The 21,952-nt window shown below is 33.5% G+C and overlaps 8 protein-coding genes across 10 annotated transcripts; 5 read left to right on the forward strand and 3 right to left on the reverse strand.

The window, feature by feature from the left end:
* The first annotated feature begins 14 nt into the window (after positions 1-14).
* Positions 15-5,055, forward strand: clu (clustered mitochondria protein homolog). Its single transcript, XM_015939153.3, has 8 exons — positions 15-434; positions 494-809; positions 999-1,114; positions 1,192-3,129; positions 3,189-3,332; positions 3,414-4,181; positions 4,279-4,404; positions 4,472-5,055. Exons 1-8 carry the CDS (start codon positions 150-152, stop codon positions 4,934-4,936), a joined length of 4,158 nt encoding a protein of 1,385 aa, XP_015794639.2. The 5' UTR covers positions 15-149; the 3' UTR covers positions 4,937-5,055.
* Positions 5,056-5,268: 213 nt separating this feature from the next.
* LOC107371162 (multiple coagulation factor deficiency protein 2 homolog) lies at positions 5,269-6,229 on the forward strand. The gene is made up of 3 exons (XM_015939155.3): positions 5,269-5,342; positions 5,459-5,877; positions 5,994-6,229. The coding sequence occupies exons 2-3, from the start codon at positions 5,493-5,495 to the stop codon at positions 6,167-6,169; spliced, it is 561 nt and encodes a 186-aa protein (XP_015794641.2). The 5' UTR covers positions 5,269-5,342; positions 5,459-5,492; the 3' UTR covers positions 6,170-6,229.
* A 940-nt stretch (positions 6,230-7,169) lies between these two features.
* On the reverse strand, positions 7,170-9,165 carry LOC107371698 (U6 small nuclear RNA (adenine-(43)-N(6))-methyltransferase). Its single transcript, XM_015939842.3, has 2 exons — positions 8,401-9,165; positions 7,170-8,345 (listed from the first exon to the last, which is right to left on the reverse strand). The coding sequence occupies exons 1-2, from the start codon at positions 8,867-8,869 to the stop codon at positions 7,210-7,212; spliced, it is 1,605 nt and encodes a 534-aa protein (XP_015795328.2). The 5' UTR covers positions 8,870-9,165; the 3' UTR covers positions 7,170-7,209.
* Positions 9,166-9,182: 17 nt separating this feature from the next.
* RpL8 (ribosomal protein L8) lies at positions 9,183-10,180 on the forward strand. The gene is made up of 2 exons (XM_015939843.3): positions 9,183-9,397; positions 9,470-10,180. Exons 1-2 carry the CDS (start codon positions 9,260-9,262, stop codon positions 10,106-10,108), a joined length of 777 nt encoding a protein of 258 aa, XP_015795329.2. The 5' UTR covers positions 9,183-9,259; the 3' UTR covers positions 10,109-10,180.
* Positions 10,181-10,402: 222 nt separating this feature from the next.
* Positions 10,403-13,183, reverse strand: LOC107371630 (protein-lysine N-methyltransferase SMYD4). The gene is made up of 3 exons (XM_015939774.2): positions 12,707-13,183; positions 12,325-12,466; positions 10,403-12,268 (listed from the first exon to the last, which is right to left on the reverse strand). Exons 1-3 carry the CDS (start codon positions 12,853-12,855, stop codon positions 10,505-10,507), a joined length of 2,055 nt encoding a protein of 684 aa, XP_015795260.2. The 5' UTR covers positions 12,856-13,183; the 3' UTR covers positions 10,403-10,504.
* Positions 13,184-13,654: 471 nt separating this feature from the next.
* Positions 13,655-15,063, reverse strand: LOC107371632 (adenosine 5'-monophosphoramidase HINT3). Of its 2 annotated transcripts, XM_015939777.3 has the most exons (6): positions 14,715-15,063; positions 14,527-14,615; positions 14,344-14,461; positions 14,221-14,287; positions 14,024-14,150; positions 13,655-13,945 (listed from the first exon to the last, which is right to left on the reverse strand). In XM_015939777.3, exons 2-6 carry the CDS (start codon positions 14,611-14,613, stop codon positions 13,907-13,909), a joined length of 438 nt encoding a protein of 145 aa, XP_015795263.2. In that variant the 5' UTR covers positions 14,614-14,615; positions 14,715-15,063; the 3' UTR covers positions 13,655-13,906. The 2 variants fall into 2 exon arrangements, with proteins under 2 accessions (XP_015795263.2, XP_015795262.2); XM_015939776.3 differs by lacking the exon at positions 14,715-15,063 and having other exon boundaries at positions 14,527-14,708.
* On the forward strand, positions 14,953-17,785 carry LOC107371631 (centaurin-gamma-1A). 2 transcript variants are annotated; one of them, XM_089267930.1, is made up of 6 exons: positions 14,953-15,093; positions 15,277-15,877; positions 16,150-16,515; positions 16,648-16,765; positions 16,842-17,202; positions 17,346-17,785. In XM_089267930.1, exons 2-6 carry the CDS (start codon positions 15,322-15,324, stop codon positions 17,574-17,576), a joined length of 1,632 nt encoding a protein of 543 aa, XP_089124056.1. In that variant the 5' UTR covers positions 14,953-15,093; positions 15,277-15,321; the 3' UTR covers positions 17,577-17,785. The 2 variants fall into 2 exon arrangements, with proteins under 2 accessions (XP_089124056.1, XP_015795261.1); XM_015939775.3 differs by lacking the exon at positions 14,953-15,093 and having other exon boundaries at positions 15,204-15,877.
* A 638-nt stretch (positions 17,786-18,423) lies between these two features.
* Positions 18,424-21,918, forward strand: LOC107371365 (TOM1-like protein 2). The gene is made up of 7 exons (XM_015939416.3): positions 18,424-18,716; positions 18,986-19,070; positions 19,241-19,325; positions 19,433-19,561; positions 20,071-20,928; positions 21,011-21,211; positions 21,320-21,918. Exons 1-7 carry the CDS (start codon positions 18,653-18,655, stop codon positions 21,491-21,493), a joined length of 1,596 nt encoding a protein of 531 aa, XP_015794902.2. The 5' UTR covers positions 18,424-18,652; the 3' UTR covers positions 21,494-21,918.
* The last annotated feature ends 34 nt before the right edge of the window (positions 21,919-21,952 follow it).

Consider the following 21,952-nt stretch of genomic DNA (forward strand, 5'->3'; position numbering starts at 1 on the left):
TGCTATTGCAAGGTGAAGAAGCACATTTGTACAATTTCAGTGACTAATTTAAAAGTTAATTATTAATTTTTGTCAATTTAATTGCTCTAAGTAATCAACTTTTGTTTTAAAAGTGTTTATTATCGATTTGATTCCTTTTTGTCTGTGAAATGAAAGAAAAGAACAATGAACCACATCTTTCCGAGTCACTTAATGGATCTAACGGAGGTGAAGAACAGTTAGACGAAAAATCTGATATTTGCAGCAAAACATTAACAAAAACTTCGTCACCGGCATGCCAAGATTCGTTAAAGGATAATCAACTTGTATCAACTGAGAAAGATGAGAAAGAAAAAACCGGAGAGTCCAAATCAGATCAAGAATTCATTTTCATTCACGACACGTGCTTCAATGTTACCATCTCATCTCCCGGGAAGAAACCTTTCGATATTCAAGTAAATTTTATTTTAAATTAATATCAACCCATGCTGAATTGTTTCAAATCTATTTTTAGGTCAGTCCGATGGAAATGGTGCAAGAAATTCATCATTTATTGATGGATAGAGAAGATACATGTCATCGTACTTGTTTTTCTTTGCAATTGGATGGCAATACTTTAGATAATTTTGCAGAGCTGAAAAATGTTGAAGGTCTGAAAGAAGGGTCGGTACTTGAAGTGGTTAAACAGCCATATACAGTTCGTGAAGCACGGATTCATATAAGACATATTCGGGACCTTCTCAAGTCACTAGACACAGCAGACGCATACAATGGATTAGAATGCAATTCTCTATCTTTCCTCAATATAATAGCTCAAGGAGATATATTCGGTATGACAATTCTTCAGTGCACAATGCACTCTATTCAAACTTGATTTTCTCCACTCATTCTCCCTTCAACCTGCTTTTCCTTCTCATCCTTATCTACCCCTCTACAAGAGAGGAGGGCCTTTTTATCACTAGATCTTAGCCCACTAACGAATCTTTTATTTATTACTATTTGCCATTTTGGCTTTCCAGAAAAGAAGAAAGGTGTTAGGCCTGATTCTGTCGATTGTACTCCTCCTGACTTTATCTTACCAGGCAATAAAGATCGACCATTGTTGGCCTTACAACCTCAAGCCAAGGAACAAAAAGTATGCTAGTTTAATGCACTAGTTTGGCCCATGCCTTAACCATGCGTAATTACAACATCTCTCTATCCCATCTTTAGGGTCCTCAAGCATTGAAGGTTATGACCACAAGTGGATGGAATCCTCCACCAGGATGGAGAAAACTTCAAGGAGATATTCTTTACCTTTATGTAGTCACACTAGAAGATAAGCGATACCACATAACAGCTTCAACTCATGGTTTTTTTGTTAACCAATCCACTGAGGAAGTTTTCAATCCAAAACCTGTTTCACCAAAAGTTATTTACCATTCATTAATAGACTTATTAGATCATCTCAGCCCTCTTTTTAAGAAAAATTTCATCCAAATTCAAAAAAAGAAACATCAGAAGCATTTATTCGAACGTGTAGCAACACCCTATCAAATGTATTCTTGGACCGCTCCATTCTTGGAACATACTGTAGATTATATTAGAGCTGAGGATGCATTTTCATCTAAACTTGGTTATGAAGAGCACATACCTGGTCAAACTCGAGATTGGAATGAAGAGTTACAGACAACGAGGGAGCTTCCCCGAAAAACACTGCCCGAAAGACTTTTACGTGAACGTGCCATATTCAAAGTTCACAGTGATTTTGTTGCTGCAGCTACCCGAGGGGCTATGGCCGTGATTGATGGCAATGTAATGGCAATAAATCCCGGTGAAGATCCTAAAATGCAAATGTTTATATGGAATAATATTTTCTTTAGTCTTGGATTTGATGTTCGTGATCATTATAAAGAACTCGGTGGTGATGCAGCAGCTTATGTTGCTCCTAATAACGATTTACAAGGAGTAAAAGCTTACAGTGCTGTCGATGTTGAAGGATTACATACTTTAGGCACTGTTGTGATAGATTATAGAGGCCATAGAGTTACTGCTCAAAGCATTATACCCGGTATTCTAGAACGTGAGCAAGAGCAATCTGTAGTTTATGGTTCAGTTGATTTCGGTAAAACTGTAGTTACTCATCCAAAGTATTTAGAGTTACTTGGTAAAGCCGGACAGGTACTAAAGATTGTACCACATAAAGTTCTTAATGAAAAAGACGAAGAAGTTGAAATATGTTCATCCGTGGAGTGTAAAGGAATTATTGGCAACGATGGTCGTCATTACATTCTTGATTTGCTCAGAACTTTTCCACCTGACGTTAACTTTTTCCCCTTGTCATTGGATGAGTATAGTGACGACGTAAAAAGCATGGGATATCCTAGAAGCCATCGGCATAAACTGTGTTGTCTGCGACAAGAGCTTGTCGACGCTTTTGTTGAGGCAAAGTATATGATGTTCATCAAATTGGCAGCTTATCATCTTCAGCAATCTGGTCTCAAGCGACTAAAGGAAAACGCTTCATATACTAATGGTGATGCAACGAACAATGAAGCTAGTGATGTTGATCAAGTCAAAAATGATGCCAAAGGTGATCAATTAAAATTACATAATGGAGAAGCTCACGATTTGAAAGTGGAAATCGAAATTGAAAAAGACGAGGATAAACAAAAATCTGAAAATTCGGACGACACTAAAAAGTTTAACGACATTAAAAAAATGGATATTTTTGATAAGGGTGATGAATTAACATCAACAACTCATTCTTCAAGCAAGTCAAAAAGTGATTTTGACAATCTTACACTTCCGTCCTCTCCTAGTGAGCAACTGAAGAACAGTACATCTTCAGCATCAAATGATTATCCATTAACCGAGGAAAATAATAATAAAACTTCCTCTGGAACGAATAATGAAGATATATCAAAAATTCTGGAGAATATTACCGCAGGAGGCGAAAAGAATGGCGAAGAGACAACCCAAGAGATCGTTTGTAAGGCAGCTAAAGCTGTCAAATCTCTTAAAGAGAATGAATTCGATATCAGATTCAACCCTGATGTATATTCACCAACTGTGAGACACGTTAGTGAAGAAGGTGATGAATTAAAAAACCAACGGCAACTAGTCAAAGATGCTGCCGAGTTCCTGCTCACTGTCCAGATCTCAACTTTCGTAAGTTTCAAGCTTCAACTGGATCTATGCAGAATCTTATTATTTTATTTATATTTTAGATACGAGATTGTTTGGAAAATACGACCGCACCTTTTGATGGGGTCACGTTAGCTGAAGCTTTACATGCAAGAGGTATAAATATTAGATATTTAGGAACTATATCAAAGAAATTAGAAAAATTTAATCAACTCCAGTACCTGCAGGTATGTTAAAATTAACTTACATCATTGTTTTTATCAAGAATCGTTCCACCGTTATAATTTGTAATTTCTTTCTTTCGCTAGACTATCGTTGTCACTGATCTTCTTTGTCGGTCAGCAAAGCACATTTATACAAGCTACCTGCAAGAAGTCGACATGATGAATGCAGCATCTGCCATTGCCCATTTCTTAAATTGTTTCCTATCATCATGCCAATCATATGCCAATAAAGAAGAAAAACCTGCCAAAAGAAAGGGAAAGAAGAGAGGAAATGGTCGTCAAAACTCTCTTCTCAGCCAGTATTCAAATGAATGGTCATCTTTGACACCGAAATCATTATTTGACAGTCTATTGACTGAGCTTGAATCCTATTATGGATGGGAAACTGAGGCGACCTCAATTGATCAATTAATAAGCCTGTTTAATTTACAAAAAGTGTCCATTCTTCGATCATTTTGCATGAAAACTGGCATTCAAATTTTACTTCGTGAATACAACATGGATTCTCGAAATAAATCTTCATTCACTGAGGATGATATTCTGAATGTTTTCCCAGTTGTAAAACATATTAATCCACGTGCTAGTGATGCTTACAATTTCTACACTACTGGGCAAACAAAGATCCAGCAAGGATATCTCAAAGAAGGATATGAGCTGATTAGTGAGGCTTTAAATTTGCTTAACAATGTTTATGGAGCAATGCATCCTGAAATCGCACAATGTTTACGAATGCTTGCTCGGTTAAACTATATTATGGGTGACCATAGTGAAGCAATGGCCTGTCAGCAAAAAGCTGTGTTGATGAGCGAAAAAGTTAACGGAGTTGATCATCCCTCTACAATCACTGAATATGTGAGTAAACATAATTTTGTGCTTTGTAATTGAAAACCATCCAACACTTAATCTCATATTTCTCTCTACGTTTTCTCTTTTTTCTTTGTCTCTACAGTCAAACTTAGCTCTTTACTGTTTTGCTAACTCTCAGGTTACAATTGCACTAAAACTTTTATATCGTGCTCGTTACCTTTGTCTCCTTGTTTGTGGAGAAGATCATCCAGAAATAGCCATTTTAGATGTAAGTTTACTTTTATTTGAATCCAAAAAGTGATTTACTTTAATCAAATTTATCCTTTTAAATCTAGAGCAATATTGGATTAATATTACATTCAGTCGGAGAGTATGAACTATCATTGAGATTCTTGACTAATGCATTGGACCTAAATATCCGATTCTCGGGTAAAAAGAGTTTAAAAGTTGCCTTGAGTTACCATTTAGTAGCTCGAACTCAATCATGTATCGGTGACTTTAGAGGTGCTCTTCAAAATGAACGAGAAACATGGGCGATTTATAAACTTCAATTGGGTGATAATCATGAAAAAACTAAAGAAAGCTCTGAATGTTTACGACATTTGACTCAACAAGCTGTTTTATGGCAAAAGAGAATGAATGAAATTTACAAGGGAGATTCACCACCCATGATACCTCCAATTCAAATTCAGCCTCCATTCATCAGTTCAGTCCTCGAGACACTTAACATTATCAACGGGATCATCATCTTTGGAACTGTCAAACCTCAAACTTCATATTTTGACCAGGAAACTGATTAATTGTAGCGTTTAAAGAACCAGTTCAAATTTTTGCTCACCAAACGTGCTCCTAGTTAATTAATAAATTTGTATCTAGTTGATTAGTGATTGTTAAATAAAATTAGTATTTTGTTCATTAATTATTACATGTGTTGATCATTAATCATTGAATCCACTCAAGCTCCAACATCCAAACATCCTTTTCCTCTTTATTCATAATTTAAATCTCTCTCATTTCCACGGTGAATGATGCCGTTCCCGAGTGTAACTGTTTGGATTTGCTCTTCTTATTGAGTATTTTCCGTTTCGGATACCGGTATCTTCAACCATGTAACAACTTATTAAGCCACGCAAGTTGAGCGATGCAATGATGACTTTCAATAGAAGTAATAATCTGTAATTCATGTAATTAACTGATATCTTGACGGTGAGTAAATTTTAATTTGATTTTACCTGATGTTAAACCTCTGTTCAAATAAAGCATTGGTTTCTATGCGTTTAATTTGAAAACTCATTTTCCGCTCTTGATATATTTATCTACAGATTTTTTTACACTTAATTTATTCAACCTTTTCGCATGAAGATGTTTCAAAACGATTTCACTGCCTGTGGATGTTTTATATTGAGTTTTGTCCAGTTACTTGTGACACCCGTCATCTCTCAATACCAAGGAGGCTCTCACCATCATGCACAACAAGTTCCATATGGTCAACCAGCTCAAGTACAGCAAGCTCAACATTATGGCCAACCAGCACAGCCAGGTCAAAATTTATTACATGATAAAGCTAGAATACAAGACCGTGAACATATAAAAGAACATTTAGGTGGTATTATTGGTGACCCAGATTTAGGTAAAATGTCTGAGGAGGAATTGCAATTTCATTATTTCAAAATGCATGATAGTGATAATAACAACAAGCTTGATGGTAGCGAATTGATTAAATCTCTGATTCATTGGCATGGTAAGTTTGATCAGCATAAAAACTTAGCTACTACTCAACTGATTTTACATTCATGACTTCTTTGAAGTTAATTGAAATACTGATATAACAAATTAATTATTTGATCTCTTCCGTAGTTGAAGAACATAAACATCTTGGTCAAAATGCCCCGCCTGGTGGCACGACAAAAATTTTTACAGATGCTGAACTTTCCAATATGATTGATCCTATTTTACAAATTGATGACCGTAATATGGACGGTTTCATTGATTATCCAGAATTTGTGTTGGCTCAAAAAGGTCGAGGGCTTTAGTTAATTTTGTTAATTTTTGAGTTATTCATGTATTAAAAAACTCAATTTTTATCTGTTTAACTCTCTATTTCGTTTCGTGTTTCGATTTCATAATATTATTTATTATTATCTTATTATATTTATAAGAAACGCGATATTAATTTCATCTTTGAAAACAGGTCTAAATTTTTGAATTACAGTATTTCCCCGAGTTTTTTGTTTTTTTGGAGTGCTGACATCTATGTGAACTACAGGGGGAAATAATTAAATTTTACAGTTTAAACAATTAATAAGGTCCAGTGATTCCCCTTTAGCCTTTCTACCCTTTTCCCTTCAGGGGGAGTCATTGGAGTAGATTAATTGTTTAAACTGTAAAATTTAATTATTTCCCCCTGTAGTTCACATAGATGTCAGCACTCCAAAAAAACAAAAAACTCGGGGAAATACTGTATACAGTAGGGTTACCCTTAACTTGATAGAATTTCGTGTTGGCGCCACCTATTGGATCAAGCAATTTAAAGTCATTTAATTGTAATTTTTCAATTGTTTCAACCAAAATAATCAAAAATTTAATGAAAAAAGTGAAATCTACGGGTCAGCATTATCTAAAAACATGATTTCCTCTGGAATTTATCAGCTCAATTTCCTAAAAACTTGAAAGTCTTTTTTTTCAATTTTACTCTCAAAATTTTTAGAGACACAAAAATCTTCTTCTTCACTCGATAATCTGAATAGCATGTTACTGACTTATTCTGCACTTTTAAACAATAACTTTTGTTAATTTGGGTAAAGTTGGCCCGTAGATTTCACTTTTTTCACTAAATTTTTGATTATTTTGGTTGAAACAATTGAAAAATTACAATTAAATGACTTTAAATTGCTTGATCCAATAGGTGGCGCCAACACGAAATTCTATCAAGTTAAGGGTAACCCTACTGTATTTGCATCAAGTGATCTAATCGCGCCATCGAATGATTCTATCAAACTAATGAATAAATTTGAATCCAGTTGATTAGTAATGTTAAATAAAATCAATATTTTAATCATTAATCATTTACAGGTTAGATAAAATTATTTTTGAAAAATTGCAACAATTGATTAGTTGAGTCTTTTGATTTTGCTGTATCTTTAGTTCTCATCTCAAGACAAATAAAACCTTCTTCAGTCTTCTTAATAATAAGAGAACAGTGGAGCAAATATAATTCCTCTTCTTTGACGATTGATTTAACTTGCCTTTGATCGCGAATCTTCTTTGAATCATCTATGCTAAATTCTTCATCCATTGAATCGTCTGCTTTTCTCTTTCCAAATCTATTATTGTCTTCAATCTCGCATACTTCAGCTGAATCATACAATGAGTCGTCAATCTGCGACACTGTTCCTTGAGGGCTTCCGACGGCATTATCATCTAACTCCATTTCTTCTTCCTTAAGTTCGCTTTTGATTTCTTCATTTTTGACTGTTTTTGTTTCTTTCGCTAACATACGTTTACGTCTTCTCTGGTGACTCCATGTGTCTCTTTGACTACGAATAGTCATTTCAACAGAATGATTACTTTCTCGAATGATATCAACAGTAGTAATTTCCAACTCATCTCTAAGTAAATGTCTGATCCAACGATAAATACTTGACAAACTGTAGTTGATTGTAGTTAAATTTTTAGGGATTGTATAAGTGAGAGGTGCAATTTTCTTTTTGTTCAGTCGCCTGGTCTCTGTAATTTTGATAGATTCAGAAAGTTTGAGATTCTCCAAGAAAGTCCATGCTAACCCCCATCTCATCGTTCTTCCCTGGAAGAATTGGTTAACAACAACATCTTTAACATCAGATATATTTTTCAGATGCTGACTTAAAATAGAAGAGCTTTTCTTATGCCCTAACATCACCGTATAAATTTTAATTGATTCTTTCAGTATTAAACTATCTTCGATAATTTTTTTCACAAAATCTACTTCTCCACCAGAGGTTACGCTTTCTAGTGGTGACGATAAATTTGCTGGGGATGGTTTCCTTTTTCGCAAACTCTTTGAAGAACCTTCATCAGAGCCCAATTCTTCGTCCCCACTCTCGCTACCAAGCGAGCAATCGTCGTGTGTACGATCATTGAAGAAGGGTGGATTACACATTAAGAAGGCAGCTTCCAGCTGAGGAATACCGGGAAGATGAAGTAGAAATATTTCAGGAGTAACTTTGATAACTGTAAAAGGATAAGACTTGTTAACTTCAAACATTATACAGCATGAAATTCTTACCTTTAATTCTGTGGGAAAGCTGATTGGTCAGAATATTTTCAACAGCAAATTTATAAGATACTTCATCAGCCTCAGTGGCAATGAATGTCCATGACTTATTTGTAGTACAGCCAAGTAATGGGAATATGCAACAAGCACCAGTTCCGATATCTATTCCGTTCACATTTTCATTTGGATTCAAATCTAACAAGCTTAGTAAATCTTCAACCCAAAGTACATAATTGAGTCTTTGTGGTACAGCTGGAATCAGGCGATCGATAGGTAGATCAACTTTAAGGCTAAAATCATTGTCGAGTAAAGTGATTGTCAGAAGCCTCAAGGCTTGAGGATCAGTAAAATTTAATTTAGCTTTTCCATTCTTGTAGAAAGTTAACAATTCTTTGAATGATGAGTATTTCTCACCTAATTGTAAATAATTAGGCTTAACACGATAAATATTCCTTGGGTGCATCAATTGGTTGAAAGACATTTTTGATTAAAGCAATGTAGATAAAATTTTAACAAAGATTATTGTCAGACACAAGAATTGGAACAAAATCAATTATAGTTTATATAATTGTATAACAAATGACAATTAAGGTCAATAAAGTTTACATAATTTTAAAATTTTATCGATCCAAAACTGTTAAATGTTTACACTTTCAAATGTTAACAGCTGAACAACCATCTCTTAAAAAAGGCGCTTAATAAGACAAGAAAAACAGCGTTTCCTTGGTAACTCACACTGAACAAGGCAAACTGTATTTCGGAAATAGGTGGCGTTTGTATCATCAGTAATTTTGGTGTGTTTAAGTGATTATTTCAATTCAGTTTAATTTAAGTTTTGTAAATTTAATCTGGTTTAATTTCGTAATCTATCATGGGTCGAGTTATCAGAGCTCAACGTAAAGGAGCGGGGAGTGTGTTCAAAAGCCACTCTAAACACAGGAAAGGAGCTCCAAAATTAAGATCCATTGACTTCGCCGAAAGACGGGGTTTCATTAAAGGAGTTGTTAAGGTAAGTTTTCTAATTCTCATGTTCCACTTGGTTTTTGATCGGTCTTATTGATCATTTTGATTTTCTTTGTAGGAAATTATCCATGACCCTGGTCGTGGTGCACCACTTGCAGTGGTCGACTTCAAAGACCCTTACAAATATAAGCGCCGAAAGGAGCTTTTCTTAGCCGTGGAGGGTATGTACACGGGTCAATATGTTTATTGTGGCCGAAGAGCTGTGCTCCAAATCGGTAATGTCTTACCTGTCGGTGAAATGCCTGAAGGTACAGTTATCTGCAACGTCGAAGAGAAGACTGGAGACAGAGGAAAATTGGTTAGAGCTTCAGGTGATTATGCCACAGTCATCTCCCAAAACCCAGATTTGAAAAAGACCCGAATTAAGCTTCCATCTGGAGCTAAGAAAGTTATTCCATCTACTAACCGAGCAATGGTTGGTGTCATTGCTGGAGGTGGTCGAATTGACAAACCTATTCTTAAAGCCGGTCGTGCTTATCATAAATACAAGGCAAAACGTAACTGCTGGCCTAAAGTTCGTGGTGTTGCCATGAACCCTGTGGAACATCCACATGGTGGTGGTAACCATCAACACATTGGTAAAGCATCTACTGTTAGACGAGACGCTTCAGCTGGTCGAAAAGTTGGTCTTATTGCTGCTAGACGAACTGGTAGAATCAGAGGAGGAAAGAAGAACTTAGGAAAGGAAGATAAATAGACTTGTTAAGATCTTGGAAGGTTAATCTAAAATTTCAAGTAAATTAAATACAATAAACAAATTGTTTATAAATTGCCGTTTCTTTTTATTCGTTTGTTGTTCGTAATGTATTTTAGTCAACTTTAATACTGATTTCATTCTATTACTCAATTTTTCTTTGAAATGTGACTTCGAGTTCTATGAATTTTTCACCAAGTAATAACTGGTTGGTCGTCAAACTATCAACTCGGTTAAATTGGTAACTAATGATTCATTTAATGTGTTTTAAAAAATCAAATTATCATGAGTCAGGTGTTTTGTGGTTTTAAGCACTTTTTATTAACGCTTAATTTTACATCAGATCTTGTCTCAATCATTTGAGTGACTAGTATTTTAGATTGCGATTAATTGATGGCCTTATATTAGATTGTATTCAGATAAACTCGATATAATTGACTTTGTTATAGAACAGTAATAATCTTTCTCAAAATTGATTGTTTCAATTAATAATTGAGCTTCTTTCAAATTTTCGGCAATCAGATTTTTTGTTTCAATGAACATATCATGAAATTCTATTTCATTTACTTTATCCCTTTTGGCACACCAAATAAGAAAGTTACGTTGCCGGTCAATGAAATTGAAGAAACCGTTTATCCGTGATTTTTGAAAAATGTGATGAGCTTCATTCAAACAATTGAAAGCTATTTGAGCATAAAATAAAGAGAGTTTGTACTTTCTCATTTTCTTATAACAATATGAGAGACGATCGCAAATATCAGACAAATTGTGGTTGGTTGGATAGCAAATTTTCGCTAATTTACGATAACAGTCCAACAGATAGTCTTCTGCTTTTAAAATATTACGTTCACGATTGATTAACGCTAAATTGGCTTGTCGATAGTTGTAAAGACAGGAGTCAAGCTCTGTTAAAACTTCATTCCGATCTAAAACATCGATACCATTACATTCAAGACAGCGAACTTCATCTTCAATAATAACAGGACCGGAACAAGTTGGACAAAGAAAAGCTTTCGATTTTGGCTGGATTTCGTTGACACAAGCATCACAATTACACTCGAGACCATATTGAGAAAGATATGCCCGACGCTCTTTGACAGTAGAAAGTCTACAATTGACACCTATATCCAATTTGATAGGTTCTCCAGGTTCAATTTTTTTAATAGCTCTTAAAGTTATTGTTTGGCCATTAAATATGTCAATGGCTACATTTGGATCACAATGATGTTTCAGTTTTTTAACGCGGTTATAAATAGCGAAGCCAATCACTTTATCATCCAAGTATCTGAATTCAGATTCATCTATTGGCTTAAGCAATTCTGTTGAAGTTATTTTGCGTCCATCACGTTCAACACATCTTAAAAACATCAGCAACAACCCTCCAAAAAGTTCTATGTCGTATCTCCAAGGAACTGACTCATTCTTGGCTGGCAATCTCTTAATGACCGTAAAATATGTTAATAGATGAGCTGCTGTCTCGGCCATTTTTTCCAGTTGATCAGGATCGTTTATTGTAGGAGAAATATCGTCTAGAGTTTCAGGCAATTCGCCATCTCGGGCTGAGGCAAAAATGGTCGGAAAGTCCATTTGAAGTACTAACTGACAAGCCAATAGTGGTGGCACTTTGAAAAACTCTCTGTTTATGAGATGGTCAAAAAGTGTTAAGAAAAGACAAAAATTATGATGACCATTTTCCCAAGCTTCCACAGAGCAAGCAAAGCTACAAAATTTCACCTGATTACAACCTCGACAGGGCATTATCATATCAAATTGGGCAAAGCAGTTGAAACAACGAGTGAAGTAAAAATCTTTTTTCAGAAGCGATAATATCGGGCTTTCTCTGATTACCAGATCTAATTCATTAAACTGTCGGGAGGATAGACAAGTTGATCCATTTTTCCATGTGATATTCGCTTCATCTTTTAGCTCAACCTTTTCGTCCTTTTCTTCAGGTAAATGATTGATACACTCAGTGCGGCGATGATTAAGTTTCTTTTTCAATAGCTCAGTTTGAGCATGCATCAGAGCTAAATCAATATCTTTCAACGCTTCACTATAGCGTTTTAACTTGATAAGGCACATTGAACGATTTGAGAAAGCCAGAGCCAGCTCTGAATTTGTGTCTTCAGGAGCTCTAGATTCCCAAGAAGCGACAGCAACAGCCTGGATAAAAAAGATTCTAAGTGATTAAAAATTAAGGATGATTGCAACAATCTTACATCATTATATTCCCTTAAAGCTTGCTTGAAAAGATCTTTTTTGTAGTAATCATTCCCACTTTTCCGGTACCTTTCAGCTCGTTCATCTGATTTCATGAAGATTTCATTGGGTAATTTAAGGAATCCGTCTGTAACATTTTCTCTGTAAAAGTTTGATATAAAATCAGCAAATTAATATGAGTAAAATAAGGAACAATTTATTAAAGATTATGAGAGATCGTATCATATTGAAAGGTATGAGTATTTTCAACAGATGAGTTCATATTATCAAACAAAATAAATTTAGTTGAGGAATGATATTTAGCGACTACCTTTTTATTTTTTATTTCATTTGAATCAGAAATAGATAGGTATAATGAATTATGAGCGAAACACTACTTACCTAAATTTCTCATTAGTGTAATATTTATGGACTAATTGCATGTGTTGCTTCAACCAAGGATGGATGTTGTCAGAAAAAGTACACTCAGTGTTTTGATTAGAGTTTGTTGAATCCATGAGGGATTCAACTAAAGAAGAAAGTTCAAGCATAGTTTGTAGAGTTACAAAATCAGGTGATAAAATTAATAAAATTAATACAAATTATTTGATTAAAAACAAACTAACTAAAAGAGCAAAGAAAAGATTCCCATTTGCAAGTTGCAACCAAAACATTGAAATGCGATAGCTGTGAAAGTAACAAATGAGGCCTATTTTTAGAGCTAACAGTGAATTCAACTCAAATTAGTATTTTTGAAAAACTATTTTAAAAAGCATGTTTACATTAAAGGAAATGTTGATTCCTAGCTGTCAATAATGATAAAAAACTTTTTTATTATCAAAAAACATATTAACTTACAATCCCAGCAATAATTTCTTGGAGAATATTAACTAAAGTATTTCCTTGTAACTTTTAAATAATGTTTTATCCTTCTTTTAAAAATTGAATCATCTTTGGTCAGCAAGTCTAGTTATATTCAGCCTCAATTTTATTTTTTCAGCTGCTGTAGGTTCCTTTTTGGGTTGTAAATTATATCGTTTATTTTCATCAAGTAATGACTAATTGATAACTAATGATTCAGTTTGTTGTGTTACAGAAAATTGAAAATATCATGAATCCATGAATTGGGTTCAAAAGAAAATAAATAACGTTACTGTTTCTAAACCATTTCTGTCTTGTCAATTGTTTACATAATTCAAATTTATTCTCATCATTGGAAGTTTTATTTAAATAATTTGGTGATAAAAAATTTCTGTAAAAATATAACGAAAATTGGAAATTTAACTGAATAGTGTTCATTTCATGTAATTGGTAAGTATTACTGAAAATACAGGTAACAATTAAAAAATGCTAATGGAAATAAAAGTCTTTAATGGTTTGGGATAATCAAAACTAAATTTAAATTCACGAGATCACTGTTAACTTTTTCAGGTAGTCTGAAATATGCAGCCTGTGTATGTTAACTATGTGTTATTTGGGTTTCCAATCATTGAAGTGCGATTGCAGATGAAATCAATTGTGATTGTAAATCATAAATTTGTAACAATGAAATGTAACAGAAATTTTCGATGTTCTAGACTCATATTGATTTGAAAAATCACGTTAACTTGAATTTTGCAAAGATTCCATGAAAGGTGCCAGCTAAGTAAAGAAAAGAAAAGAAATTACAAATTTGATTTCTTCTGAGTGTTTCACCGTAATAATTACACTAAATTTTACCTCAGTAAACCAAAATGACCCTGGCCTGAATTGAGCTTTCTTTATGAATGACATGTTCGAAACAGGAGATATGAGATGAAGATGAAGATGACTGATAGAGTTGAATGGAGGTTTGTGAAATCCTAGCCTGAAATAAAAATAATAGCAATAACATTAATGATAGCTTGAAGCAAAACAGTTGGAAGGATTTACTTTACCTTGTATCATTAGAATCAAGTGCATTTTCTCGGATCAGATTTGTAGCGATGTCTTTCATACGTTCAACTGTAAAATAAATTTAGTACGTGAATGTTATTACCACAGTTCAGATTATTACTCACTTATAGGTAAATCATCTTTAGTTAGCGATTTTATATCTTTGATATGCCTTTTAGGAATAATCAAAATATGGGTATCACTAGCAGGATAAATATCTTTAAAAGCAAGGTAAGCATCATCCTGGAAAACATCAAAAGAATCAATGCAGCTAATGTAACGAAAATTATAATTGTAAATAAACTTACCTCATATTTGATTGTAGCTTCAGCTTTTCTGGAAACAATGGAACAGAAAATGCAGTTATTAATAACTGGATTTATATTTCTGGCCATACCTGGCAACGAAAAAATAACGATAATTTCAATAAAAACCAATGGAATAATTGAAATAAAATGTACAATGTGGTTAAACATTCAAAACAATATTCACCCACCAATTGAATGAATGAACTGTAGTCCTGATAAAAAACTGAAGTCAGCTGATTAGTAACTCAGTACAATTAGCGTTTGTTATGATTTTCAGTAGATAATTGATAGTTGATTAAAACTTATTCAAAATAAAAGAACAGTGAAACAAGTTTTATCTTTGGTTTTATTTAAATTCAAAACACATGTAAAAACAAAGATAAAACGGTAAAATTTTGTCAGAAAACGGGTTTTAAAGCTTCTTTATAAAAAGGCATTTAAGAAGAAGGACAATTAACAATTTTGATTAATTTAAACAATAAATAAATCATGACAATCATCACGTGAAAATCAATTTAAAGAAAACAAAATCTCAGAAGTAAACATATGAAGTAATATCATCATCTGGTGAGTTAAATGTAAACTTCAAATTTGACGGATTTTCTTGTTGTCTTGGTGATATCTATCATCTTGTTGAGCTATGCTAAGCAAGACTTGCTAAGCATCAGTCTTTATCGAGTTGTTATCTTTTTTTGTAGTTATACACATATCAATCATGTCTTGATCATCTAAACTTATCTTTTTGATTAGATTTGAAAGTTTATATCATTCCATCGAGAACAAATTGTACCAACGATGAGTTCGTTTTTAAGGACGGGTAACAGGTTAACCGGAAATTATACGCAAGTACCATCATCTGCATCATCATATTCAGCACCATCATCAACTTCACCTGCAACTAAAAAAGATTCTAAAGATAATTCTTCTGGCAACTCAACACCTCTGGTAACTCGTAAGGCTCGCAGACGATCCAACCTATTCCCACCGTTTACAAATAATAAGAATAAAGCCTTAGAAGAGAAGATGAAAAATGGTGAACTCGGTATTGGTCGTGAAATCCCAGTTAAACAAGGTTTCCTGTATAAAAAGAGTAAAAAAGCATTGAATAAAGATTGGAAAAAGAAATGGGTTACAATTAAAGATGGTTACCTAACTTATCATTCTACACTTCAAGATTACCAAAGCGAAGCTCAAGGAAAAAGTATACCTCTAAAACACACAACAGTCAAAATTCCAGGACAAAAGCCGAGAGGATCCAGACCAACTCAAGGAAGTAGTGGACCATCAAGTTTGGTAGAATCTGCTGCCAGTGATTTAGAAAACGATCTCAACAATTTACATCTTTGTTCAGGTAACAGTTGGATTAGCTTTTTTATCTTATTCGACTTAATTTTAGCTTCAATTAATTTGCTATAACCTACATCAATAATCACTACATTTACTACTATATTTCTCTTTTTTTGTTATTTAAACAAATGGTCTGGTTGAATTGCCACCATTTTATGCACATCATTTTAATTGTCTGAGTTACATTTTGAGAAACAAGTGCTATCCATTTCTATAATGACACCTATTTTTCTTTTTCCTTTTCATTCTGCTCCTGTTACTGTTTCATTTTGATAGCTATTGAAAACGATAGACACACTTTAGGTCCCAACTCTGTTTTCGGGAAAGAATCTAGTCACCAGAAAAAACGTCATCGTCGAAGTAAAAGCAACAATAAGCAATATGGTGATGGTGTTGATGATTCTGATACCTATGAATTTATCATTGTTTCCCTTGACAATAAACAATGGCATTTTGAAGCATCAAGCTGTGATGAAAGAGAAGAATGGGTTACCAAAATCGAGGAAGAAATTTTAAACAGTTTACAGGAAATGGAAAGTGACAAATCAAAATATCGTATTAGTGGAATCATCGATCGAGCCTCGGTACAAACAATACGTGAAGTTGCCGGAAATTCCCATTGCGTTGATTGCAATAAACCAAGTATGATGATAAAATCAACCTTGTTTATTTTGCTTCGTCAGTGATTCGTAAAACTGTTCGTTCAATTTTCTTTTTGTTTACTAATCATCTTTTTTTTACTATCTTTCAATCAATCATAATTCACTGAATTAGATCCCGATTGGACTAGTTTCAATTTAGGCGCATTAATTTGTATCGAATGTTCTGGTGTTCACCGTAATCTTGGAACTCATATATCTCGTGTTCGCTCATTAGATTTAGATGATTGGCCGTAAGTGATTTCAAATGTAGCAAAAAAAACATTGAATTATTTTTGATGATTTATCTTTTTTTTTGATTAATTTCAGACCTGGTCATGTGAGTGTAATGAAAGCTCTTGGCAACTCAGTCACAAACAGTATTTACGAGTTTAACATCAAAGGATTAACTAAACCAATACCATCTTCATCCAGAGATGAGAAAGAAAAATGGATAAGAAGTAAATATGAAAAGAAAGAATTTCTCGCACCATTAGATTCATTACTTCCGATTGGACATCAACTTATGGAATGTATTTCTAGTGGAAATGTACCCAGTGTGGCTAAAGTTTTGGCTCACTTATCCTCTCCAGACCAGATAAACTCATCAGTACGTTCAGCGGATGGCAAATATCCATTACATATTGCTGCATCCATAGGATCTCTTGCAATCGTTCAATTACTTATTTGGGTTAGTTTATTTCTATAAACTGGGATCATTTTCTAGCATGTATATGAATGCGACCATTAATAATTAAGACTTCCTTTTGATTACTAAATGTTTTCAATCTATTCTCTCTCTCTTTAAAATATTAACATTTTTCTATTGCTTAGAACAACGCTAAAGTTGATGTTATTGACCGTTATGGACAAACAGCTTTACAGTATGCCATGATAAATGGCCATAAAGATATTGCAGACCTTCTCATTCAACATGGGTGTTCACCATTAACAGGTACAACTGGAATAATCAATGGGTCACACATTAGAAGACGTCCGAGGGTAACCTCCATGGCATCTTTAGCTATGGATGTGTTTGATAAACTTCCTGCTAGTATTATTTGATTTTTGTGTATATAATTGTATGTAATAGTTGAATTTTTACTGCAGTAAAGAACTATTATTGTCAACAATTCCAATTTAATTTTCATGTTGGCCTTGAAAGGCTAAAATTTCAATCAAATTGGAGCTCAGAAAAGAGCTAAAAAAGGTTCATCCATCGTTAATACAAGCATATATAATTAAAAATAAATAAATTTGTTATATTTTTTGAATATTGAAGGTTTGTTATGTGATTAATGGTTGTTAATACGGTGAATAAATCGAAATGAAAGTTTATTTTCAATCTCAATCAAATCAAAATTAAACAAAAAGATCAAAATGTGTTGAACGGAAAATATTAGTTATGGATACTTTAATTGAATAAGAATGATGAGAACGAGACAGTAATTATCTTCGCCAACTAATATCAACGCTCAATTAACCTTCCATCTATTTTGCTCGGTTAACAGTTATTATTCTCATTTAGACATTGGTTTGGTTGGATAACTGTAGATAACTTTAATCTATCTTATACCTGTTATATCAGTATAACATTTGCAATGAAGAGATTTACTCAACTCTTTGAAAATTGTTTCATCAAAAGATATTCCATTCCAAAACAATGATCATCTAATGTTATCATATACCTGCAAAATTAACATATTTTAACCCAGCTTTAGTTGAATACATTTTAAGATTTTACATACAATAATGAACAATTGAGATATGATTGGAAAGTATTAGTAGCCCTTATTTGCACCTAATCGCTATTAGATTTAATAATTTTACAGCCCTATGGTAATATAAAAATAATCAACTAGTTGAGCAAACTCAGGTTTTGTTTTTTGTTGCTTTTTATTTACTCATCACTCGTCAGCTTTTACAACGTAAACAATCAAAAGCTTCTCTCTGTGTTACCTTCCCCTTCTACTTTCTCTGTCTCACTCATTCTTCTATCATATTGGCTCCATTATTTTGTATCTTATTTTTGTGTCCAACTAACTGTATTGACCGCAATAATTAACCATCCACCGATCCAATTTCATCATCATCTTCACCATTAAAGTCACCATCATTCATATCATAGTTACAAATCCATTATGGCTGCTCTACTCCAGACTTTGAGTGGTAATCCATTACAAACACCAATTGGGCAAAAAATAGGTAACTTATTGACATCATATTTAATCAACACACAGTATTGACAGTTGTAAATACTTGTCTAATCAATTGTTGATCAATTAACATGGTTAAAATGTTGACAGTTTGGTCACTAGCTTATGGGCTATGTTTGTAAATAAGTTGCTTGAAAAAGAGAGAGATAGAGCCTAAGCAATCAGTTGTGGTTTCAGTCATTGAAATGTAAAATACTGCCTACATTGTACCTTAATCATCTTTTTTTTCGATTTTTAATCATTCTTATTATATCACAGAGCAAGCAACTGAACCTTCTTTGCCCTCTGAGGATTGGGCTTCATTTATGGAAATATGTGATATGATCAATGATACCGATGAAGGGTAAATAAGATTTCTCATATTAACAAACCTCTACAGTTTCAAGTATTCTTCCTTGTGTCAACCCATTTTCACTCTTTAATTATTACATTATCTTGTTGATAGCCTTGACAATTCAATCAACATTTATCATATATTCTCCATTTCTGTCCCCTCTAAATTATCACTATTAGACCAAAAGATGCAGCAAGAGCAATCAAAAGACGTCTTCAGCAAAATGCTGGTAAAAACCATGTTGCTGTTATGTACACATTAACGGTGTGTATCTCAATACTATTTTTTTAACAAATCTATATTTGATATAATTATATAATTTACTCATCAGTTTATGTTTTGACTAATCAATTTTTAATTTGTTGCTCTAGCTGTTGGAAACTTGTGTCAAAAATTGTGGTAAAAGATTTCACACATTAGTCACCAGCAAGGATTTTGTTCAAGATTTGGTTAAATTGATTGGCCCAAAAAATGATCCACCGCCGGTTCTCCAAGAAAAGGTTAGTTAATAAGTTTAATATAAATAGCTAATTAATAAACTTTCAGTCAGTTTCCATTTTACCTTCCATTACAACATCATCATTTTATCACAGTTGATTTAAGCCAATTTAGGTTGTTGTTATCTTTTTTTTTGCTGAAAATTCTTGTTAACTGATCCGGACAATTGATTTCAAACGTTATTTGAATCAACAAAAAAAAAATGACAGAACAGCTCACGATAACCTGTAAATCTTACCTTTTTATCCTTTAGAAACATGCTTCCTCTCGCCATTATGTTGGCCTTATCTTTTTCTATCGGTGATAAAATTTTTATGTACCGCTCTTTGCATCTCTTAAACAATACTTGACTTTTACACCTTTTCCGTTCTTGATTTCTTACAATTTGGTTTGTTTCCCATTTGATCTATTTTCATAATTCACTTTTACTTACATTTATATAACAATTCAAAATAGTCCAAACAAGTAAATTACTCTATTTTTCTTTTCTTATTTTTTTCACTGATTACAGGTTTTAAATCTTATTCAAACTTGGTCTTTAGCATTTCGAGGACAACCAGAATGCTCCGGAGTTGTTCAAGTGTATATCGAATTGATGGCAAAAAAAGTTGAATTTCCAGTAACTGATCTTGATTCAACTGCACCAATCCATACACCTCAACGAAGTGTACCACCGTATCAACGTAAAGCAACCAACGAATCAATTGCAACAAGTGGATCACCCACTAATACTTCAAGCAACCCTATTTCAACATTAAATCGTTCTCTACCAACTAACATCATCCCAGGTTCATCTTCACCTTCATCATCACCAATTACCTCAGCTACAGTCGCTGCTACCGGAGCTTCGCCTGTTTCCTCATTCCATACAATGTCAACTGGACAAGTATCTCAAAGTCCTGATCAGTTAGTTAAGCTGAAGAATGAATTAGATGTTGTCCAAGGAAATGTTAAAGTCTTCCATGAGATGCTCAATGAGCTGGTTCCAGGAAAAGAGCATCCTGATGATTGGAGTCTACTTTGTGATTTAAATGCTACTTGTCAAGCCATGCAGAAAAGGATTGTTGAGTTAATCGAGAAAGTTGCAAATGAGGAAGTGACCAATGAGCTATTAAGAATCAACGATGATCTTAACAATGTGTTTGAAAGATACGAAAGATATGAAAGAAAAAGGACCAATACTTCAACTTCAGTACCAACTGCAGCACCAACTTCAAACGCTAACATACTATTATCTCCTGTACCTCCAACTTTATCAAAATCTAAAGCTTCAGAACCAAGTTTGATTGATTTGAGTGTTGATGAACCTATTCCAGTAGATGTATTATCAAAAGGAGTTCAAGGAATATCATTAAATAAAAATTTGAAGGTATTTATAATAATCAATCATTACGTATTTTTAAATTTACCGATTATAAACAGTTAATTAATAAAGTTACCCTAATTTTTAGTCAAACAATGGATTGGAAGAATCTGTTTCTGTTGGTGATGCCGATTTTGATTCCTTTGCTCAGTCGAGAACGTCAATTGGACGAACTGAGCCCAAAACTGTCGAACCATCAGGATTAGATTCTCTCGAAGAAGCTATTCGATCTGGTAATCCTTCAGGAGGACCTCCTGACTCTTTGAATAGTGACGGAAAATCTCTTATGGTAATATTTCTTATCTGCGAAAGAAAGCCTTATTTATTAGATCGATCATCAAGAAACCTTTACTTTGATTTTTAACATTATTGATTGATATTTTTTAATCTTTTTCAGTTAGATAGCGTGAGAGATTTGGTCGAAATGGAGAATTGGTTACGTGATCAAAACGCAGCTCCTAATGCATCTGCATTCTCGACATCAGCATCAACAGTTCCAAAAGGAGGTGATTTTAATTTTGAGAAATTTCTAACTGAAAGAGCCGATGCAAGAGACAAAATGCCTAAATAATTAAATTCATCCCCGTGATCAACTCCTCAACCAAAGTGAACATTTCTAATAATTCACTTTATATCGTTCTTACGAAAATGTTTTCTTTCATCGTGATCTTACTGTTGGTGTCCCAATTGTCCTAATAACAATTTGAGTGAGCCATCGCCATTACCTAAATGATAAATTCATCGAATCAATTTGAACTACCGTTTAAATCATCTTTGCTTTTCTGTTAAAAAACTGATAGCAATGGAATAATTTGTAATCAATTTTTGGCTATATTGTCCCCATCCATTTTATGGACCCATTAAGATTTCACAGAGTGTAAAAAATTATCAGCTAAACAAGCGTCAATCAATATTCCTGACAAAATATATAAAAAAAATGATCTTCTCTTTTCCTTTCGGAGAGTTTAATACAAATAAATTTAAATAAGCGATCAATTATTTGATACGTTCATTTTGTAATTTAATAATG

Source organism: Tetranychus urticae, chromosome 2, assembly GCF_039701765.1.
Source record: "Tetranychus urticae isolate SD_2017Ah chromosome 2, NJAU_TeUrti_SD_1.0, whole genome shotgun sequence".
NCBI lineage: Eukaryota > Metazoa > Arthropoda > Arachnida > Trombidiformes > Tetranychidae > Tetranychus > Tetranychus urticae.

Bases quoted from the DNA above. Each gene is read 5' to 3' on its own strand.
- clu (XM_015939153.3), top strand. From the start codon at position 150: ATGAAAGAAAAGAACAATGAACCACATCTTTCCGAGTCACTTAATGGA. The intron at 3,333-3,413 runs GTATGTTAAAAT...TTCTTTCGCTAG, and splicing joins ATCAACTCCAGTACCTGCAG to ACTATCGTTGTCACTGATCT. The intron at 4,182-4,278 runs GTGAGTAAACAT...TTGTCTCTACAG, and splicing joins CCTCTACAATCACTGAATAT to TCAAACTTAGCTCTTTACTG.
- LOC107371162 (XM_015939155.3), top strand. From the start codon at position 5,493: ATGAAGATGTTTCAAAACGATTTCACTGCCTGTGGATGTTTTATATTG. The intron at 5,878-5,993 runs GTAAGTTTGATC...TCTCTTCCGTAG, and splicing joins ATCTCTGATTCATTGGCATG to TTGAAGAACATAAACATCTT.
- LOC107371698 (XM_015939842.3), bottom strand. From the start codon at position 8,869: ATGTCTTTCAACCAATTGATGCACCCAAGGAATATTTATCGTGTTAAG. The intron at 8,346-8,400 runs GTAAGAATTTCA...ATCCTTTTACAG, and splicing joins GCTTTCCCACAGAATTAAAG to TTATCAAAGTTACTCCTGAA.
- RpL8 (XM_015939843.3), top strand. From the start codon at position 9,260: ATGGGTCGAGTTATCAGAGCTCAACGTAAAGGAGCGGGGAGTGTGTTC. The intron at 9,398-9,469 runs GTAAGTTTTCTA...TTTTCTTTGTAG, and splicing joins TCATTAAAGGAGTTGTTAAG to GAAATTATCCATGACCCTGG.
- LOC107371630 (XM_015939774.2), bottom strand. From the start codon at position 12,855: ATGCTTGAACTTTCTTCTTTAGTTGAATCCCTCATGGATTCAACAAAC. The intron at 12,467-12,706 runs GTAAGTAGTGTT...AAACTTTTACAG, and splicing joins TACACTAATGAGAAATTTAG to AGAAAATGTTACAGACGGAT. The intron at 12,269-12,324 runs GTAAGATTGTTG...TTTTTTATCCAG, and splicing joins CTTTAAGGGAATATAATGAT to GCTGTTGCTGTCGCTTCTTG.
- LOC107371632 (XM_015939776.3), bottom strand. From the start codon at position 14,694: ATGTTTAACCACATTGTACATTTTATTTCAATTATTCCATTGGTTTTT. The intron at 14,462-14,526 runs GTAAGTTTATTT...GATGTTTTCCAG, and splicing joins AAGCTACAATCAAATATGAG to GATGATGCTTACCTTGCTTT. The intron at 14,151-14,220 runs GTAAAGTAAATC...TTTTTATTTCAG, and splicing joins CTTGATTCTAATGATACAAG to GCTAGGATTTCACAAACCTC.
- LOC107371631 (XM_089267930.1), top strand. From the start codon at position 15,322: ATGAGTTCGTTTTTAAGGACGGGTAACAGGTTAACCGGAAATTATACG. The intron at 15,878-16,149 runs GTAACAGTTGGA...TCATTTTGATAG, and splicing joins CAATTTACATCTTTGTTCAG to CTATTGAAAACGATAGACAC. The intron at 16,766-16,841 runs GTAAGTGATTTC...GATTAATTTCAG, and splicing joins TTAGATTTAGATGATTGGCC to ACCTGGTCATGTGAGTGTAA.
- LOC107371365 (XM_015939416.3), top strand. From the start codon at position 18,653: ATGGCTGCTCTACTCCAGACTTTGAGTGGTAATCCATTACAAACACCA. The intron at 20,929-21,010 runs GTATTTATAATA...CCTAATTTTTAG, and splicing joins CATTAAATAAAAATTTGAAG to TCAAACAATGGATTGGAAGA. The intron at 21,212-21,319 runs GTAATATTTCTT...AATCTTTTTCAG, and splicing joins GTGACGGAAAATCTCTTATG to TTAGATAGCGTGAGAGATTT.